Raw genomic sequence first — 18,494 nt, 5'->3', positions numbered from 1 at the left:
TTAAAAGCAGTGGGATCTCTATCTTTTTACCCCACAGGGAGTCAACCTCCCTCCTGCTGGGAGATACTGATGTACTAAATCTGAATTTAATGCAGCAGTGGAGATTTTCACTCTAATTATTCCATTAGAAAGCACACAGATGTCTCACACTGTACTCATAAATTTTCAAGTAGATATCAATTTTCTGCATGCACTTTTCATTCTAGCAACTGACCTCTCTGGATCATTAATCCCGAGTTATGTGCTTGGCAAACCTTTGTGAGCTCCTTTTGATGTTGATTTTCATATAGGGTTTTGTTTAGCATTTCTACCAACTTCCAGAATTTTAGCACTATACTTACTAAAAGAATTTCAGAAAATGTCACAAAGAACTGACGAGCTGTAATGACCTTTCCATTGCAACTGATAGGGCGAAACTGAAAAGCTAAAGAACAGACTAGAAAAGGAACTGCTTGGCTTGGAGAAGAAATCACGTGTCCTTCTCCTCTGAAGTAAGGTACTACTCATCAAATCATTTTATGTTCATGAGGCCCCTGTTTCTTTTGTCCCTCAGTACCTCACTTCTCCACCCTGCTTACAATGGGATTACTCACAGGCTTCCATTTCCATATGAAGACTGGACACTGCATGTGAAAGTTCCTCTCCACATGACAGCAGCCAAAAAAAGTATCACAGACCCTTGGTAAAAACACTTTCCCTTGAGACCAATATATAGAAAACTCATCTGAAAACAAAAAGTCTCTAGGCTGAGGCTCCTGCCAGTGCCCAGACTCCCTTGATGCATTTACACTGGCTGTGTCAGATGCCTCACAGTGCAGATGATGCTCAGTGATGCTGCTGTCACTCCCCAGCCAAAAAGGTCACCTGACAGCCAATACTGGAGCTGTACTAGACATCAGGAGCATTTGTAGGTTTTGGGGGACTAAACAAATACCCCTTGCTCAGAGCTGAACTGGCTAGTGCAGTATCTGTGGCTCCCAGGTAACCACAGCTGCTCAACACAACCCAGGGAAAGAACGGCTCACAAAAGGTAACTAATTCCTTCCACTCCTGGTGGGCAACTGAAGGAGGCTGATCACGTTGTCCAGGAAAAAACAAATTGAGGCATGTTTCCAGGATATCCTTAACGATCAGACTGAACCAGGAAATTCTGCTAAGTGGAAGGAAACAGGTTGAAATAGCATTGAAATACAATTTGGCTTAAAATAACTAAATTGAAATAGCTGGCAAGAGGAAGTAAAGAACAGGAGGGAAAAAAAAAAAAAAAGAAAAAAGATCAAAACATTTTTTCCAGTACTTATTACCACCACAAAGCCACTTGTTGGAATTTGCTGCTTTGTAGTGGTTTGGGGTTTTCTTTTTTCCTAAACCAATCATTCGAAAATTGATTTTGCTAACACTTACAGCTCAAGGAAAAAGATATTGCAATCTGTCATTTAAGACAATAATGAAAAACTCAGATCTATGTTTTTTCCATTTCCACTCTCACTGCTGGCCATTGAGACAGCATGTGTAAGAACTTCAGGCTTACAAATTAACTTACCTCCTGGTAGATTCAATCAGCAATATCAGTACATACAAGGATTAGCTCCCCAGTGTCAGAATGCAATATTGCAGGCAGGCAGCCATATCCCAGACTATCATCAGACAAGGAACAATGACTAAGGCAGGCTGGGCTGGTTACTAAGTGGGCAGGTCATGGAAAGAAATTACTGCTATAAGGAAAAATGTTGCAGTTGCTAAATTTGAAGGTTTCCTTATAAACCATCATCAAGGGTCTCCAGGCCCTGAGCTCCTGAATGTGCCACCCTTTGAACCCTTTTAGCCACACACTGGTTTGGATGCCTTTATCTTTCTTGAGTTATCAATGTTTGCAGTTTGTATGTGAAGTGAATAGTAAGTGAAAAAGATAATTTTATTTCCATTCCTTTAAGGTGAATGCTACAACAAGTATCTGATATTCTAGCAGCAGATACTACATTAATGTGTAAATGATACCTCCACAATTGCTTGCTAAATACCTCCTGAGGTTTCCCTTATTGTGGTTAGTGTCATGCAAGCTAATACAAATTCCCAGCACCCAATTGCAAGTCAGCTTTGAATACAGAGCAAGGAATTTCAGCTTGGGCTAACCACTGTGCTAGGGCATCCTGAGGATTCCTAGTTTCATGCTGGCTTGTGGCCAGGTCATTCAAAACACAGAACATGAAACTCAGACCTATCAGCAAAGGAATAACTAGATAAGTTTTCCTCAGAAGGGTAACAGTAATCTGTTTTTTGAAAAAGTGTATTCAAATGCATTATGTTATGTTTGAATTAAATCCATACCAAACTGTTCTCACTCATGATTTGTAGAAAAGGAATATATGTAATATTCAACAATTTTAAGGTGCTAATCTTGTCCTTCAGTGGGACTTCCTTAAGCAGTTTTTTTTTTAAGTAAAAAAAAGATTATTCTTCATATAAGATTTCTGTTTTGTTTTCAATATTTTCCCTTTTTAAGCTTGTTTTTCTGTTTTGTTTTAACATAGGCTAGGCAATTGCAGTGGTTTACACAACAAACCAGAAAAAAATAACAGAATGGCTCTCTAATAATGTAAAATATTTCCCCCCACTTTTTAATTATACCACCTCACTTCACAAGTGTAAAGGCACAAAACAGAAGCTACTGCCATTTCTGCTTTAATGGGGAGAGTCTGTATTTCTTACCTGTAAATGAAGTATTTTAGATTCATTATTCCGCAGCATTTCCTTCTGTCTTTCAATTTCTATTTCAAAGCTACAAATCTGATTATGTAAAGTTTGTATACTCTTGTTCTTTTCCAAACTTTCATTCTGGAGCAAGGCCACCTGGAAAAAATTCTACAATTACTCCTGCCAAAGTTTATCAAAATACTAAAATAGCTATGTTATTTTAAAACTATCTTAAACACATGAAAGGGATAAGATCCTAATAAAATCTCTCTCCATGTACTGCAAATAAATAAATAAAACCCAACCTTCTGATAGCTAATTTTGCACTTCCAATGTATGACATTGGTACAGCTTTGGCTTAAGAAAGTGCAGATGGGACACAAAACCAGCAAAGAATTTGTGTCTAAATGTAAAATTTTCTTTATTCACTTGTTGTTTAGCTTGGTTTCCTGGTTCCCACCAACTGACTTGGGAGTTGCTTGGAGTTTGGAAGAAACAACTTAATTCACTCTGAATTGGTGTTAAGAACTCGAGCCCTGCACAGAAGGGACACCAGAGACAAGCTGAGCTGGCTGGATCAGGGAACACTAATCTTCTTCACCTACTCCAATCTGTCCTAACCTATAGCAAACTTAAGGAAAAACATCTACATGGGACTGACTTGGCTTAAAAGAATGTGATGGCGATGAAAACTCTTGAAATGAATGACTGTAGAAGGGATCCATGTATTTTGAAGGACAATCCAATGGTGCCTACTAGTAGAAAAGACCAAAGAACTTACAGGCTGTGGATTACATTCTCTCTCTGTACTGACATTTTATGAATTTATTCATTAGTGACTCATTCTGTTTTTAAAACATGAGCCTTGTTAAAAGAATATCATTATTATATATCTCCTTGGGGATGAAAGTAATACAGTAAATATTTTCTGTCATACTGCTTAGTGCTTGTTCATTAATGTGGTTTGGAGAAGGGGGCTGCTTGGTGGTGGTGCATTGCTTTTTGGAGAAATGCAGTTTTCCCCCAGGCAAGATCATTCAGCAGCAAAAATGCAGAAAACAAACACTTGGCACAAGATGATGTTTGGACATGCCCTGACTATTCCACAGATAGATCTTCAAATGGATATGACAGAGCACCGTTTCAGACCCAAAAAAGTCTCGATGAATGTTTCACATCAAGACCAATTACTTGGATGTTTCATGGTCTAAAAAAATCTACTCCTGGCCTCTATTACAGCTGCTAGTTTGAGGTTAAGCTACCTCCACCTCTGATGTGGGTGCCACTGTAGAATTCCATCCCCCTAACTGCCCTCTAATCTGACACCATCACCAAATCCCTTATGTGTCACTGCATTCCTAGCAGAACTCAGCCTGTTTGAAAAGGTAATTCATCTCAAATCTCTGAACCTAAACTAGACAAACGACTGTCAAAGTCCACAGGCATTCAGCAAGTTCTTCAGGTGGGGCCCAAAAATACAGAGATACCATAATATATGTGTGGGTATCTACTTTTCAATATAGTACAATGCAGTACCTGTGCACACACACACACAGGTTGGTTCTGCACTTTATCCATGGAAAAACTGGCAAAAGAAACTCAACAGAAATGAGACAAAGCTAAGTTTGTCAGTGCAGAGAGAGAAGCAATACTGAGACTGAAGGAATGCCTAGGTACCAGAAAAAATTTAAATTTAAACCAGTACCTCTGTCTCCCAGATATTTAAGATCTGCTGGGTGGACACTTCATTTTTTTGCATCCTCCATTTCCATAATGAATCAGAGTTCTTTAGTTAATTGTGATCTTTACATTTCCCTTTTCTCACTGTTTCCTCCCCAGGCCTCCCAATCACAAGGCAGTTATGGGCTGGGTCACTAAGCATTGCATTTCCATTTTTGTACAAGTTATAAAACGTGGGGCTGTTTTGTACTGAGATTTTTCCACGCAGCTTTACAGAATACAAGAAAAGCAGAATTATGTCCTGCAGTCCTTAATCAGACAGAACTGTCATTGCTAAGTCAGCAATTGTAGTTTGGCTGTGATTTGTGAATAATAATTAAAAAAAAAATTTAACACGAAATAGTTTCATAACTATTGTTTCAACATAAGTCTTTGGAACTTCAGTTTAAAAAAGGGTGAAGGAAACACAGCATCTAATTACACATTGCATCAGCTTCCTTTACTTAGCTGGCATATTTGAAATATTCCTAGGAAAAAGCAGGCTCTTATTCAGCAATTTTGCAAATTAAGCTGTTGCTTACTGCTGCTTACTAAAGAAGAATGGAAAAAACCATATGCCACAAGAAACTGTATTCAAACAGGTTCCATACTTAAGTCTCATATAAAAAAAACCAAAACAGTTTATACCAGTTTTCTGTAAGAATGTGATGAAGCCACAAAATTACTTTCAACTAATTATTTCCAACATTACAAAACTGTGGGAGTTCAGTCTGCAATTCTACATCATCACAGAGGGGAAAAAAGCACTGAATTTTAATTCCCCCCACAAAGTTTTGATTCAAGATTTTACATCTGACCTTCTCTCACTACTCTTTGCCAGCAGCACCATTCAATACCAAACTCCTAACTTAGCACAAGCTTTGCAGCTCTGAAGACTTCTAGTCTGCCTACTCCACCTGCACTGTTAAAGAATGTGGTGACTGGGAGGAGAGAAGCCCTCCACAGAGACAACCCCAAATGAAATCTTGACCCTATACAAACTAAGAAAACTTCCACTGGCTTCAGCAGGGCTAAGATTTCTGAGATAACCATCAGCCAGTGTGACTTGGCACTGTTGTTCTTCAGTGCATTGATTAATTTTTTCCTCAAAGAAGAGCACAGCAATGAAGTTACAAATCATTTTGTTACCCTTCCCTAGAATAAAGTCACTGACATATGACATGTGGTTAGCTATTCTGGTAACTTGGCACTGGCTTGGGATTTCCAGTGATTCAACTCTTTATTATGAATAGGAAGAAGTCTATAAAGCAGGAAGTAAAAAGAAAAAAAATGGACATATGACGATAAGCAGTTTTGTCCTAAATGAAAGTTGAAACAAAAGTCGAGCATAAAACAGTAGCGAAGTGTATCATCTCTAATGTCTGTAAGAGACAAACATAGAACCACTGGGCATTTTTTAAATGACAAAGCACCCCTCAGGACACTGAGAAAAGGCAAAACATGATCTATTCTGCAAGTCACGGGGAAAGTGGGTTTTTTCCTATGATGTGAAATAAATTGTATAATTTTCAGACTAATGAAAAACGAACTAAGGATATGAATCTGTAATGAATCTGTCTCCCAAAACTGAAAAATGTAAATTCCTACATTGACAAAGTTTCAATGCAAAAGCAAACTTAAGTAATGTTATGGATCCTCAAACTAAGACCTGCTTATACACATAGAAAAATTGTATCTAAAAAAATCTGTATTAGAACTCTGCCAGGTTCAATGGCTTCTTTAAGAGGCTTCAAGTTCAAAACCAAGCAGTTCAGGAACAACCATGCAGAGGGCAAAAAACATATTACACTGTTCCAGTTAATTGTCTGCTTTAAAACTACAATTCCTGCAACTGCATGACCTTGCTGGAGACCCAGGCAGAAGAGATCTCTGTAGGCCAAGAAGGGCATGTGCTTTTTAGACAGAGTTTGCTTATGATCTGCTCTGAGATGACAGAAATCATATCCCAAGTGCCACTGAGCTTACACTGGAATTGCTACTTGTGAACTCATTTGAGAAAAGTCTGAAGGGGGCTTCTCACTCTTGTGCCTGCATTTGTAGAATACTTTGGTAATTCTGGTAATTCTTCTTTCCCTTCAAAATACAGAAACATCAGTTTGATGCCTACGTAAGACTTTGTCTAAAGGATTTAAGAAAACAGCGATTTGTTCTGAAATTTTGCATTTTTTAAATCAAAGGCTTGAATTTTATTTGCAGAACATGTGGTTAAGTCATTCAAGCTTATTCACAAGATCATAGCTGATACAACTCCCAGCATCTCCCAAATCCCAAACAATTTAAAACCTGGAGTCCCAAGGAAACACTGCAACATGAACTTCATGCTGGTCTAGCACTAAAGCAGACATCATCATGCCCATGAGTTACAATATATTTAATTTAATTAACCTGTGCAGGTCTTGAAGTTTGGAGAGCAAGAACAAAAATAAATAAAATAAATAACCAGTTTATTACAGACTTCTGAAGTTATGTCAGGAAAAATGATGAGGTAGCAAAGATACAGCTCATAGTGCTGCCATGGCTTTCTGAACTCTCTGTTCTGTAAGAAGGCAGCTCAGAGAGGAAATATAACACTGGACTGTTTATTTATCTGAAGGAAGTGTTTTAATGAAGTTATCAATGAGGAAAATTGTCCATGGAGTTGCGAAGCCAAGTTTCTCACAGCATTTTATTATATAACAAAGGCACAAAGATATGCTAAATGGCTTGATAGCTTTTGAAGCCTACCAGTGCTTTAGCTGTAATGTTGAACAGCTGTAAAAGAGAAAAAAGCTTTTCTTCCAGTACTTCTGTATGATTTAAAGAAGTCAATGAAAATTAGAAGTGAGTAGAAGATATACCTTATTTTCTAGAGCATTGCTCCACTCTTTCAATAAGTTAACATGCTGCACTGCTGAGCTGGCTTCATGTGCTTTAATTTGTTGGTTTGTTCCCTGTGACAACAAAGAATTTATACATTTTAGCCAATTCCACTTCTTTTAAACCTACAAAGAAAGAGTATATAAAGACATCGAACCAACACTACATATTTTGGTTCACAGGTGCTTGTTGCAGAACTGTAGAGAGGAGGGAAATCTACGTGGGAATTTACAAAAATCAGGAATACATTAAATATAGCAAGTGTTTTATACAACTGCTATGTATCTCCATCCAGTGTGCTTGATAACTCAGAAACAATAAAGATGAACAAGTTTTACAAAATGAGTTGTATTTTAGAGCCTTTTGTGTAGCTTAGAACTAAACAAAGCACAGTAAAACCCTTGAGCCATATAAAATCTTCCAATTCCACTGACTGTAATTTAAAACTTCCGTTCAATTTCATGAACAGCTTTATAAGCATTACATTTTCCTTCAGCTGAATATTCAAGACAAATATTTAAGATAAATTTATCACTGGAAACTGCCAGCTTTATAAACTACACTGAGAGTTATTACAATGCCTATTTTGTCACGTTGTTACCATGATTGTTCTGTGATACTCAGATATGCTGCCTCTGCACAACCTATAAGTGCTGTTACAAATAATCACTATATAGTTTACAGAACACACATAGATTATATACAGAGTACATAAGATGCAGACCACATTACTTACTTCATTTGTATTGTGCTGCTTACACCTACTTCAGTAAGTGCTTTGCAATGCAGAGAATATTAGCTTTGATGGTAGATAGTGCTGCAAAGCAACTGAAAGGGTTTCAATGATCCTCAAGGTATGTACTCTATATAAAGTACTAAAAATATATATGTGGATATATGTACATATATGCACACATATACATACATAAAATGAATGGCAATACGTACAACATAACAGTGGGCAGGCTTACAGCATTGATCAGTTCTACCTCTAAGAGCATTACTGTTAACACTTAAAAAGATGAATGCTCATTATTTAAGAACCTGGAAATACCTGCAGGATATCATCTATAGAGATGTGTTGCTCCTCAGTGAGTCCTTGTCCTTTTAAATAGCCATGGGCTAACAAAGGAATCATTCTATCAGATAAATGCCATTTCTTCCTGTCAGCGGTTTCTGAAATGTCCTGACTAATATTTTCATTACATAAGCATCCCAATTCCCCAGGATTTATGGTAAGGGAAGCAGAATATTGGAAGAAACTGGAATACTGCTACTGAAACTAAATTCTCAGGTTTTATTTTATTTTTTTAATATTGCAGGGATTGCCAGGATTAAAACCTAAAACTTTTCTTTAAAAATGAATTTCATGCTTTGATTATACACCTGTGTGCACACAGACATATCAATGCACATAAAAATACATGTTTTAAGTGTGCTAACCTACATGTAACCTCAATTAAAAATATTAAGACACACAAATGAGAGAAAATATAAACATACTTAGTTGAAGAAAATGCTTTCATAGAAACAACTGAAGTTACCAGTCTATTATCTGAAGAACTAAAGAGACTTTCCTCTTATCCTCAGTTAACAAGTTCTTCAAATGGTTCATATTCCTATTTCAACAAGATACACCTAACAACTGAACTCACAAACCACTGCAGGAATGTGTGGGCTTTTCATGTTGATTATTTTAAAATGCAAAATCAAACATCTCCTGTATAATCACTTGGTGCAACTGGATGATTTTCTTAACTGAAACTAGAGAAGTCCAGAACTTTAATGTCAAAGAATTAGGTTCTATTTGCAGACTTTCATCAATTGGGAAGTATAATTGTTATATACTGACCTGAAAAGTGCAGCCATAACGCTTAAAACTACAGGTACTTGGGGCATTAATACATTCTGACAAATGTGCATTCAACTGCAATAGGAAAAAAATGTGAGTTTTGGCAAAAAGACTTTTGCATGATAACATAAAGGGCAGAGGTTATCAGGTTTGTATTGTGTGCCATTTGCAGAACATACAACACACATGTGTATATTTTCTCCAGTCTGATCTCAAGTGCTAATTCTGTATATACACATATGTAAACCACACACACATGCCATACAGTATACAGTGTGATACATTTAATATACAGTGAAACTTCTACCAAAGACTATTTCAATAGGCAACCCAATTTAAGAACACACTCTATAATTATTTGATTTCATTTGACTTTAGTGAATGGCTCATCTTTTCTCAAAAAATGAAATTTTTTTTTACTGGTGCTCTGAGCAAGTCTTAAGATCAGTTTCACTGTAGTAAAGTACATTTTTTTTCTGATCCTAATTTCACGAGGAACCAACTTTTCAAAACATAACATGCAATTCTCCGTGCCTAAATTTAACAGTTAAATTACACAAAAAAAGACTAAACAAGTACTGCATGAAACAGACAAAGAGTTTTAGAATAGGTACTGTTAAGTAACTTCTATAAAAATGCAGTACACGGGATTAAAACTGATTAGTAAAATGCCTGCATTTTTCACAGATTGAGATTTAGTCCAATATCTTGGATTATTACAAGCACAGACCACTTTTGATTTAAAAGTAAACCAATTCACAGAAGCATGTACATATACATGGACAGCAGCAGCACAGACGGCAGCAGCTGGATGCAAACTGCCTAAGAGTTGGAGCAGAGAGACATTTTTGGAAACAACAGCCTAACAAACACTCTCCTTTCAAAAACAGAGTCTGCAGTTTGTATTTCCCACAAAGCAGACAGGAGCCAGAGCTTGGCTCCTCAGCTGGCATCACTCTTTTGGGCTGCAGAATCTCATCTGAAATTCCCACACCTTAAGCCCCACATGACTCAGCTCATCCACCTCCCTGGAAAGAAGTGGTGAATCAACACTGCTCTCAATGTGTAGCTCTGGAACAGACAAGAGAGTCTGTAAAATCTCTTACTGAGATGCCATCAGTCACTCATCTCTGATTCACAACTATTGTGTTCTAAACACTACCTGTAGAAATTCACAGTATCATTTCAAAAGACATGTAGTGGAGAAAAAAAAATGAAGTAAGAAAGGGACATGTGGTCTAACAGGTTTTACAAGAATGCCACGTTTTTCAACTTCTGAAAACCAGAAGTCTGCCAAGGAGTTATGAATTAAACATGAAAATTGCCTTTTATTCTACAGTAAGATATCCACTTGTACACTACAGAATTTTCTCAAACTGTTAGGCAGGCATTTTCCCATTTTCTGCATTAGACTTCTTGTCCCTAATCATGCAACCAAGAAATACATACATTTTCACAGTATTAGGAAAAAAAAATAGGCAACATACAGCAACAGATGATGCAGGGCAAAGGGCTGTTTAAAGTTCTGTTCCTACCCATGGTTTCAAACCCCATTCTAACTCTGTGTGTAACAACCCAGCCTTTAATGGTGCAGCCCTCACAAGCACTCAGACACACCTCTTCTGAAAGTAACTGCTGAAATCAGGCTTTAAGAATAAGCCAAAGTGCTCCAGAACCAGGATCTAATCTTGGCAGTAAGCACTGGTAGGGTTGGCCAGTATAAGTATCTTCTCTTTTCTTAACAGCTCAATTTCTCTTAATAAATACAATATCTATCATATATTTTGTATTTCATTATCTTGGAGGAAAAGACTGCATTAAACTTTGGCAGGAGTCTTACGTGCCTTCTGCACTCTGCCACAATTAATAATTTACAAGTGCAACTAAAAATGGTATGAATCCAGCTTGGGAAGTAAGTAGCAGAGGAAAGAGAAAAGCTCATCCTCAGATCAGAAACTTCAGTTTCCTTAAAAGAGGCTTACTGAGTGATGAAGACTCCAGTAAGTTCTTCTCTATCCTTGGCAAGTAAGTTCTACTTTAAGGGAAAAATTAAGTACCTCAATTTTGACAGATGCTACTTTTATCTTTTCATGTACAGAACATGGATCTCTTCAAAGTCAGGCTTAAGTTTTTTTTCATCTACATACTAATTACTGGAAGCTTCTACACATCAGGAGAACTTTTATGCATTGTTGCATCAGCTGTTAGTGTGTTGTACTCAACCTTAATCTTCCACTATTTCTCTAAGTATCAGTTACTATTTTCCCCCTAAAATTTAATAGATTTAATAGCAATTTAAGTTTTCCATGAAATCACACATCTGTATGATTTTTGTAGTCTTTACTAACTCTTGTCAATGTGGACTGAATTTTAATTGTGTATTTTTATTTTAATATAAGCTAACTACCCCAAGATGCTGCTCTGTGGTGCTGAAACGAGGGAAGGGCAGGGGGAGAGCTAGTAAAAACAAAAGCAAGGAGGACATGCGCTAATCTTGGACAAGCCAAGTGTAATAATGACTCAAAATAAAGAAATTGTTTCTTTTAAAATAGTTTTTCAAGAAATCATTAAAAATATTTGAGTGTTATCACACTTAACTGTGTGGTAGAAAAAGCTTTTCCTTAGATCTCACATTTTAACAAGGAAATGGCTTCTGGCAAAATTCTTGCGAGATCTTACTAAAGACATTTAATTTTTCAGCACAACACTGGGCATGACTTCTTACCTCGCTCCTCATGAGTGTTTTAACACTACATTTATGAGGACATGAAACCATGACACATGGGCAGTCTGTATCTTCATGTTTCTACAGAGGAAAAAAGCAAACAAACCACAAATCAGACCTTACTCTTTAATTAAGAGAGGACTTACCTGCAAAGAAAAGCATCCTACAATAATTAAAAATCCCACAAGATTTTTTCAATGTTATTCCCAGTTGCACAGTTACAGAACTGCAATTGCTCAAACATCATTTTATACTTCTGATGGAGGTGTTGATATCTTGAAGCAAAACCAAGGGTTTCCTTTTGTTTTCCTATGCAAGGCAAATCTATTTTCTTACCATTTTATTGGTTTTACTTCATACAATGAAATAGCAGTCAAAGTAAAGTTTTAATCCCCAACAATTACTCACAAAATTGGGCATCTTTAAGAGAAAGCAGAACCAGTCGAGATGTCCTTTCTAGTGAGGGTATATACTGCATGGAAAAGTTCATTAGAAATGTACACTGCCCACTCTTAGGGATTCTCTTTCCTACGTATGGATATTCCCTTCTAATTTTTTTCCAATTTTGATTCCTAAATACCTGATATTAAGATTCACTGTTACACATCATAATGCAGGGCAGGGATTTTAACCTGAATCCAGATGACAAGTTATCTCAGCACAGCTATCAAACCCTACCACCCTGGTGAGGAAGAAAGTCAGGCCCAAGATAACTGAATTTACATTTCCTCTCTGTCTTCTCAACAAAATGAAAAATCTGTTTCTCATCAAGTGACATGTCCCATTCAACTTGAAACACACTGCTTCATTTCTGGTACTTGAGAAAAGCAAAGGAAACAAAGCTCTAGATTTATAAGCCTGTTAGAAAGGGAAGAACAAATAGCATGCCCTTTTTGCCCAGTACCCAGGTCTATTTTTTGAAACAAGACCGAGAAGTAAAGGAGAACTGATCTCCAAGATGTGAAAGGCCTTGGTCAGAATTCTGGCACTGTCTGAAGTTGTGTATCTCCTCCTTTCAGAGCAGGCCATCAGATGCTGTCCTGAGCCATCTACCCTGCCATGCTCCCCACTCACACTCACTCACTTGGGCTGTGGCACAGTCCCAGTGACAGGGACCAGGGAACCCTCAGCTCAGCCAGAGAGCTGGGACAGCTCCTGAGCCACCTTCAGTCCAAACCCACCAGGGTACCCAGGCAGGAGCAGTGCCAGCCCCTCTCCTCAGAGCAGCCTGCCAGGGTGACAGCCATGCTCTTCTGACAAGAGGAGCCCCAAAGCACCCCTCCTGCTCAGAGTCTAGAGCTGGACCTGGGCCTCTCATTCTGAACACACCTGGAACTGTGCTGAAGGGAGACATCTCACACAACCACGTGGCTTTAGGAGCCTGATGCCCTACACAAGTCCTTATCTATTTATCAACTACAAACCCAGACAAGTAATACTCCCTTCTAATGTTCATTCCCTAATTTTAATTCCCTAACCCTCTTCCCTAACCTACCCAAACCATCTGACAAAGGCTGTGACACCGAGTCTTGGTTCATGATAAGAAATGGCAACATGCCATTTCTCAGCATTCTCTCCTGGTTTCCTCCTTGCTCCACATCCCAGTGTCCACTCACTGAAGCCACAGCAAACCTTTCCAGAGACTTCAGGAGATACCAGAGTAACCCCAGTCCAGGGGCAGAACTCTCTCCCTCCCAGTCTCAATTCACCCAGTTGAGCACATAAAGCCAAACACCAAATCCAGCACAAACCACAGATGACAGCACGTGCAGGGCTCCCAACACAGGTGAGGGCAGGATTTTAACACAGCTCTCAGAAGAGCCAGGGCCACATGAGGAACATGTCTGGCTCCAGAGCAGTGACAGGGAGCAAGGGACAATGTCTGGAGTCATCCCCAGCATTATCCCAGTCAGCTCAGCTGTGTTTCAGACCATGGGGCAGAGCCCAGATTGTCCTGGCAGGGTCTGGTTTATGGCCAGGGTTTCAGGGAGGAGCCCAGGCACAAAACAGTGCTGTCCTTCCAGATCCCTGTCACACTACTGCTGTCTAAGTATCAGTGTTACAGGACAAGCACTTCCAAGCAGTTTTGTGGATTACACACAGAAAAATACAGTAATCCAGGAGCATTTCATACTACTGATTTCCATTTTAACAATGCACCATCTTTATCTGTCAGGAGGAGGTAGAGGATGGAAAAGGTAGGTTTGTGACAAAAAGAAACCCTACATTTTTAGATGGTTTGAACAAAGGACATTAGGAGGCAAAGTCACCAAGTGAGCATGCAGGCAAGACAAATGCAATTTAAAAAAGCTTTCTACTAACATTGTTAACTTGTTGGAGTCTGCCTCCAACCACGGGGATTTCCTACCCCACCAGTCACGGGATTCTATGAAGACATGAACCACATGCTCTCCAGTAAAATTTTTTGTTTCCATTTGCATACCTTTTTTCTCAGTCTGCTCCCCCTACGTCCGTTTTCAGTTCAAGTCACTGAGGCCAGCTTCAGTCATTATTACATTAGAGAAAATTCTAGGCTACAAAACCCAGAGACGAACTCAAGCTCATCTCTAAAAATCCAGTTTTGTCAATGGGGTGACAAAACTCAAATGAGAAGTAAAAAGAAACCTTACAGTACCTAAAGGAGCCTACAGAAAGCCAGTGAGGGACTTTTTTTATGGAGGCATGTAGAGATAGGACAAGGGAGAAGGGCTTTAAGCTGATAGAGGGCAGATTTAAATTAGATACTATGAAGTTCTAGACTGTGAGTGTGGTGAGGCACTGGAACAGATTTTTCAGAGAAATAGTGAATGCTTAGTCCCTGGAAGCGTTCAAGGCCATGGTGGATGTGGTTTTGAGCAACCTGGTCAAGTGGAAGCTCTCCCTGCCCACAGCAAAAGAGCTGGAACAAGAATGACCTTTAAGTCCCTTCCAAGCCAAACCATTCTGTGATTGTAAGATTCAAACATACAGTGTCATTAAGCTTCTCATTCTCATTACTAAAGTATAGTGAGATAACATTTTATCAGGCCACAACAAAGAAGCCCATCTGCATTTCTATAACCACTGAACTTTTAAAAATCTAGGAAAAAGCCCCAAAAATATCAGCCAATCCAGTTTGCAAAACATAGTTAAAACTCACTGATTTTGTCTGTTAAGACACCACACATTTTTTAGCAACACTTTTTGCCTCATGCCAATCCCCAGCTAATCATAATTCTGGGAGAATAGCATCCCTGATCTACCTAAATACACTTCACCTCTGTATCAGAATGTACAAGAATAAATACAGGGCAGACCTAATTTCTTCTGTGTATTTTCAAGTCTCAACCACCTTATTCTAGGTAAGGCACAGTTATTGAACTACCAGCCCCTGTGAGTGTGCACTCAAATAACTGAGAGACAAATCTAAACCAGAACTTGGGAAGTTTCTACCTATGCCTTTTTGTAACAACATCTCCAAGCAAAAAACATTTCTCATCATTGTCAGACTTCACCTAATAAAAAACACACAAGAACACAAATGACAATAAAATTTCATCACTCTTACTGTAGTAAGAAGGTGTGAGATCCAAAACCATCAAAATACAGAAAGTAGACAGAATTTAAAAAAGAATATTAAACTCATACCAAGATAGATTCAGCATAATATCTTTCCATGTGAAATAACACAAACACAGTCAAGTTAAAATTCTATGTGTAATGTAAGCATGACTTTCTCAATCTCTGCTCTGTAATTCTAACCCTCAATATGCTGCCTATCAGACAAGGTACTCTGATGCCAAGAACAGCAGTAACTCATCCTAGGCCTGTCATGTACCACTGCTGGTTATGCCAAGGTACAATTTGTTTTTACATTCTTTCCTTCCTCTCATAAGACAGAACTGGTTTTACATTCTTCTCTTCCTCCCATAACAGATCACACAGTACCCAAGAAGGATTACACAGAAGATGCTATTTTTCCAGTCAACTGCAATGCTTCTGCTTTTCTTGCACAATATTTGATTGTTATTATAGTAGTTGCATTTATTATATAAATTGTAACAAAATCTAAAAGGCATAGCAAAATTTACCTCAGTATCAATACCAGGCAGTGGATCTGAACTTTTTAAAATGCAGTATCTGAACATCAGAATAAAGAAAATATTTCCTATTCAATGCACATTTTTTCTCAGGAAAAAGACATGTTTTGAAAGTCAGCCTATTTTCTTTTTTGAATTATTAATTCTGGCTGAGGGGCCAAAGTTCTTTTGCCAGCTACAGAGAAGGACAAGAAGAGTTGTTATTATTCTACATTAATGTAGAGAATCTTGATGCATATACAAGAAAATACTGCACCTGCAACATAATCATTGGGACTTGGCTTTTACAGTATTTACAGGTTGTCTCCCGGTATTTACAGGTCTTCTCTACATGGTCTGGCAAATCTTTTCTCAGTATTTTTTCTTTGCAATCAGCACGAGGACATGGGAGTTCTTCAAACTGACAGTCAGTCCTCAAATGCATCTGAAAGATTTTAAAAAAAGTCAATCCAATTAAGTTTTGTGCACATCTTCCATCCTTTGAAGACATCCAACATTCAATAACTTCAGAACCAAAGTAAGGAGAGTTATTTTGTGAACTGTATCACACAAGAGCAAACACTGACAAATCTACTCAGGAATACATTTCTGACTGTACAGTCCCTTTACCTGGACAGCTGATTTCGCTGCCTTACAGATGTACATGAGCAGCTCCTACATGAAAAGCATTCTAACACAGCACAAAATTCTACACAGGCTGTTTAAAGAAAAAGTAAGTACTCTTTTTAAAGGTATATTATTCCACATAAACACAGATGCTGCTTTAAGTTGTTTAGGTACCTGAGCTTGCTCACTCAAGGCAAGAATCTACACATTTCACTGCAAACTGCTGTGCAACCACACCACACAACTGCTGAACTGCTGAATTACTGCTATCTCATGCCTTCACCAAAACAGCTACAGCTTATTTTACACAGCTCTGGAGAAGCCAAATGTTTAATTTCACACATAAACACCACATGAGAGGATTAAGATAAATAAAACACACCAAAATAGAAATCAAATTTCTCACATTTGTCAAATGCACATTAAGATTCTTTACTATTCTATTTCTCCTTCCAGTTCTCATTTGGTTCATACATTAGTATTTCCAGGCTTAAGTGCCAGACAATCACATGATTTTTTATAATTCCTTACAGTTCATAAAAAAAGCTGAGTTTTAAAACAATTTAAATCTATTGTAACATTTCTAAATCATATTAACTACCAGTGAAAATAAGTTAAAAAACGGGCTGCAATTTTAATTTGTAAGAATTTTTTCATCAGTCTTTAACTCAAAAGAAAGCTTATGACTGTTAGATTAACCTACCAGTAATTGACCCAAAGATAGCTGTTCCTTACAGCCCTTGTTTTCATTTCTGCAGTATATCTGAAGGGCAAGTAGTTCTCTCCTGCAACAATTATCTTTAAATACCTGAAAAATCAAAAATAACTTTATTTTAGAAACTGAAAACCACTCAAGGATATGCAAGTTCAAATAAAGTAGAAGCCATGCAATTCAGCTACAGCAGTGTCATTCAGTTCTAGCTTTATGTGCCAGAAATAAAATACTGCTATTCAATTCTTCTAGAATGTGCACAACACTGAGGTTCCTCCACTGTGAAGCAGCACAATGAAAAAGAGTATTTGGACAGATACTCTACTACCCTTTCAGCTGTACTGTAAATACAATAAAGGGAAAGGTAAAGAAAGGACCAAATTTGCTTTTTCTTGCCAATATTAGGCCTGCACAAGCCAGAACTCTCTCCATTGTTTGGGGAGCTGCTGTATTAGGCACAACACCACAGAACAAAAGAGACTCAAAGCACAGTAGTTTGGAGAGGAAGCATTTAATGGATGGTGGTCCCAAAATTACCAGACTGGATGGCTGGAATACCTACCTGCATTTCAGTGGCAAAATTACAGATATTTTCTAAGGTTTTGGAGGGAAGGAGGTTTTTTATTTCACAGATAAGCAGGTTCTAACTATCTGTCCATTTTAATGTTTATAAGCACTTTCAGTGGTTTTGTCCACAATAAAACTGGAAGAAGTTACAAATAGAGAGGTTGGGGCTTGAGTTTTACCCTACAAGAGACAACACAACTGAACTCTCAAGGAGCCAAACTGCAACAGGCAGGAACTAGAGAGATACAAGAATTGAAAACCATTACTGCTATTTTGAAATCCAAAACCAGAGATAACCTTCTAATTGTTTTTCAACTGCTTTAATAGCCATTAAGAAATACCTCAAGAGCCAAGCCCAACCTATGACTGCTTTTCTGATAAACAGACTCCTGTGATAATGTGCACACTGCAGCACTCCTGTAATTATGGAATGGTTCTGCATGCTAACACTTAACCAAGAATTATAATCCACCTGCCCACAGTGACTATGAACCTATCCCCAGTATCAGTGAAGAAGGGAACACTGCAATCACTCTCATCTGATCCCATCTGACACAGGTCACTGATTTCTATTTACTTTTCAGAAGCGTGTGGGAAGTTTAATGAATCAACAAGTCTCATTTAAATAATCAATTGGCTATGCTGCAGTATCTCTTGCAAAGT

General features: G+C 38.0%; 1 protein-coding gene across 7 annotated transcripts in view; it reads right to left on the bottom strand.

Annotated features, from left to right (window-relative positions):
* Positions 1 to 18,494, bottom strand: part of TRAF3 (TNF receptor associated factor 3) — a 70,216-nt gene that overhangs the window by 11,280 nt on the left and 40,442 nt on the right. For 5 of the 7 annotated variants that reach the window (XR_009114623.1, XM_058027391.1, XM_058027393.1 and 2 more), the window contains 6 exons: positions 17,256 to 17,360; positions 16,203 to 16,370; positions 11,868 to 11,948; positions 9,143 to 9,217; positions 7,272 to 7,364; positions 2,710 to 2,850 (listed from right to left, as the gene is read on the bottom strand). Coding sequence is in view for 6 of the 7 variants with exons in the window: in XM_058027391.1 (XP_057883374.1) it covers positions 2,710 to 2,850; positions 7,272 to 7,364; positions 9,143 to 9,217; positions 11,868 to 11,948; positions 16,203 to 16,370; positions 17,256 to 17,360 (663 nt within the window). In the remaining variant the exon portion in view is untranslated. The remainder of the gene's footprint in view (positions 1 to 2,709; positions 2,851 to 7,271; positions 7,365 to 9,142; positions 9,218 to 11,867; positions 11,949 to 16,202; positions 16,371 to 17,255; positions 17,361 to 18,494) is intronic. The other 2 variants (XM_058027395.1, XM_058027396.1) reach the window with 2 other exon arrangements.

The sequence above is a fragment of the Melospiza georgiana genome, chromosome 6 (assembly GCF_028018845.1).
Source record: "Melospiza georgiana isolate bMelGeo1 chromosome 6, bMelGeo1.pri, whole genome shotgun sequence".
Taxonomy (NCBI): Eukaryota; Metazoa; Chordata; class Aves; order Passeriformes; family Passerellidae; genus Melospiza; species Melospiza georgiana.
This window is presented reverse-complemented; position numbering and strand designations above follow the sequence as displayed.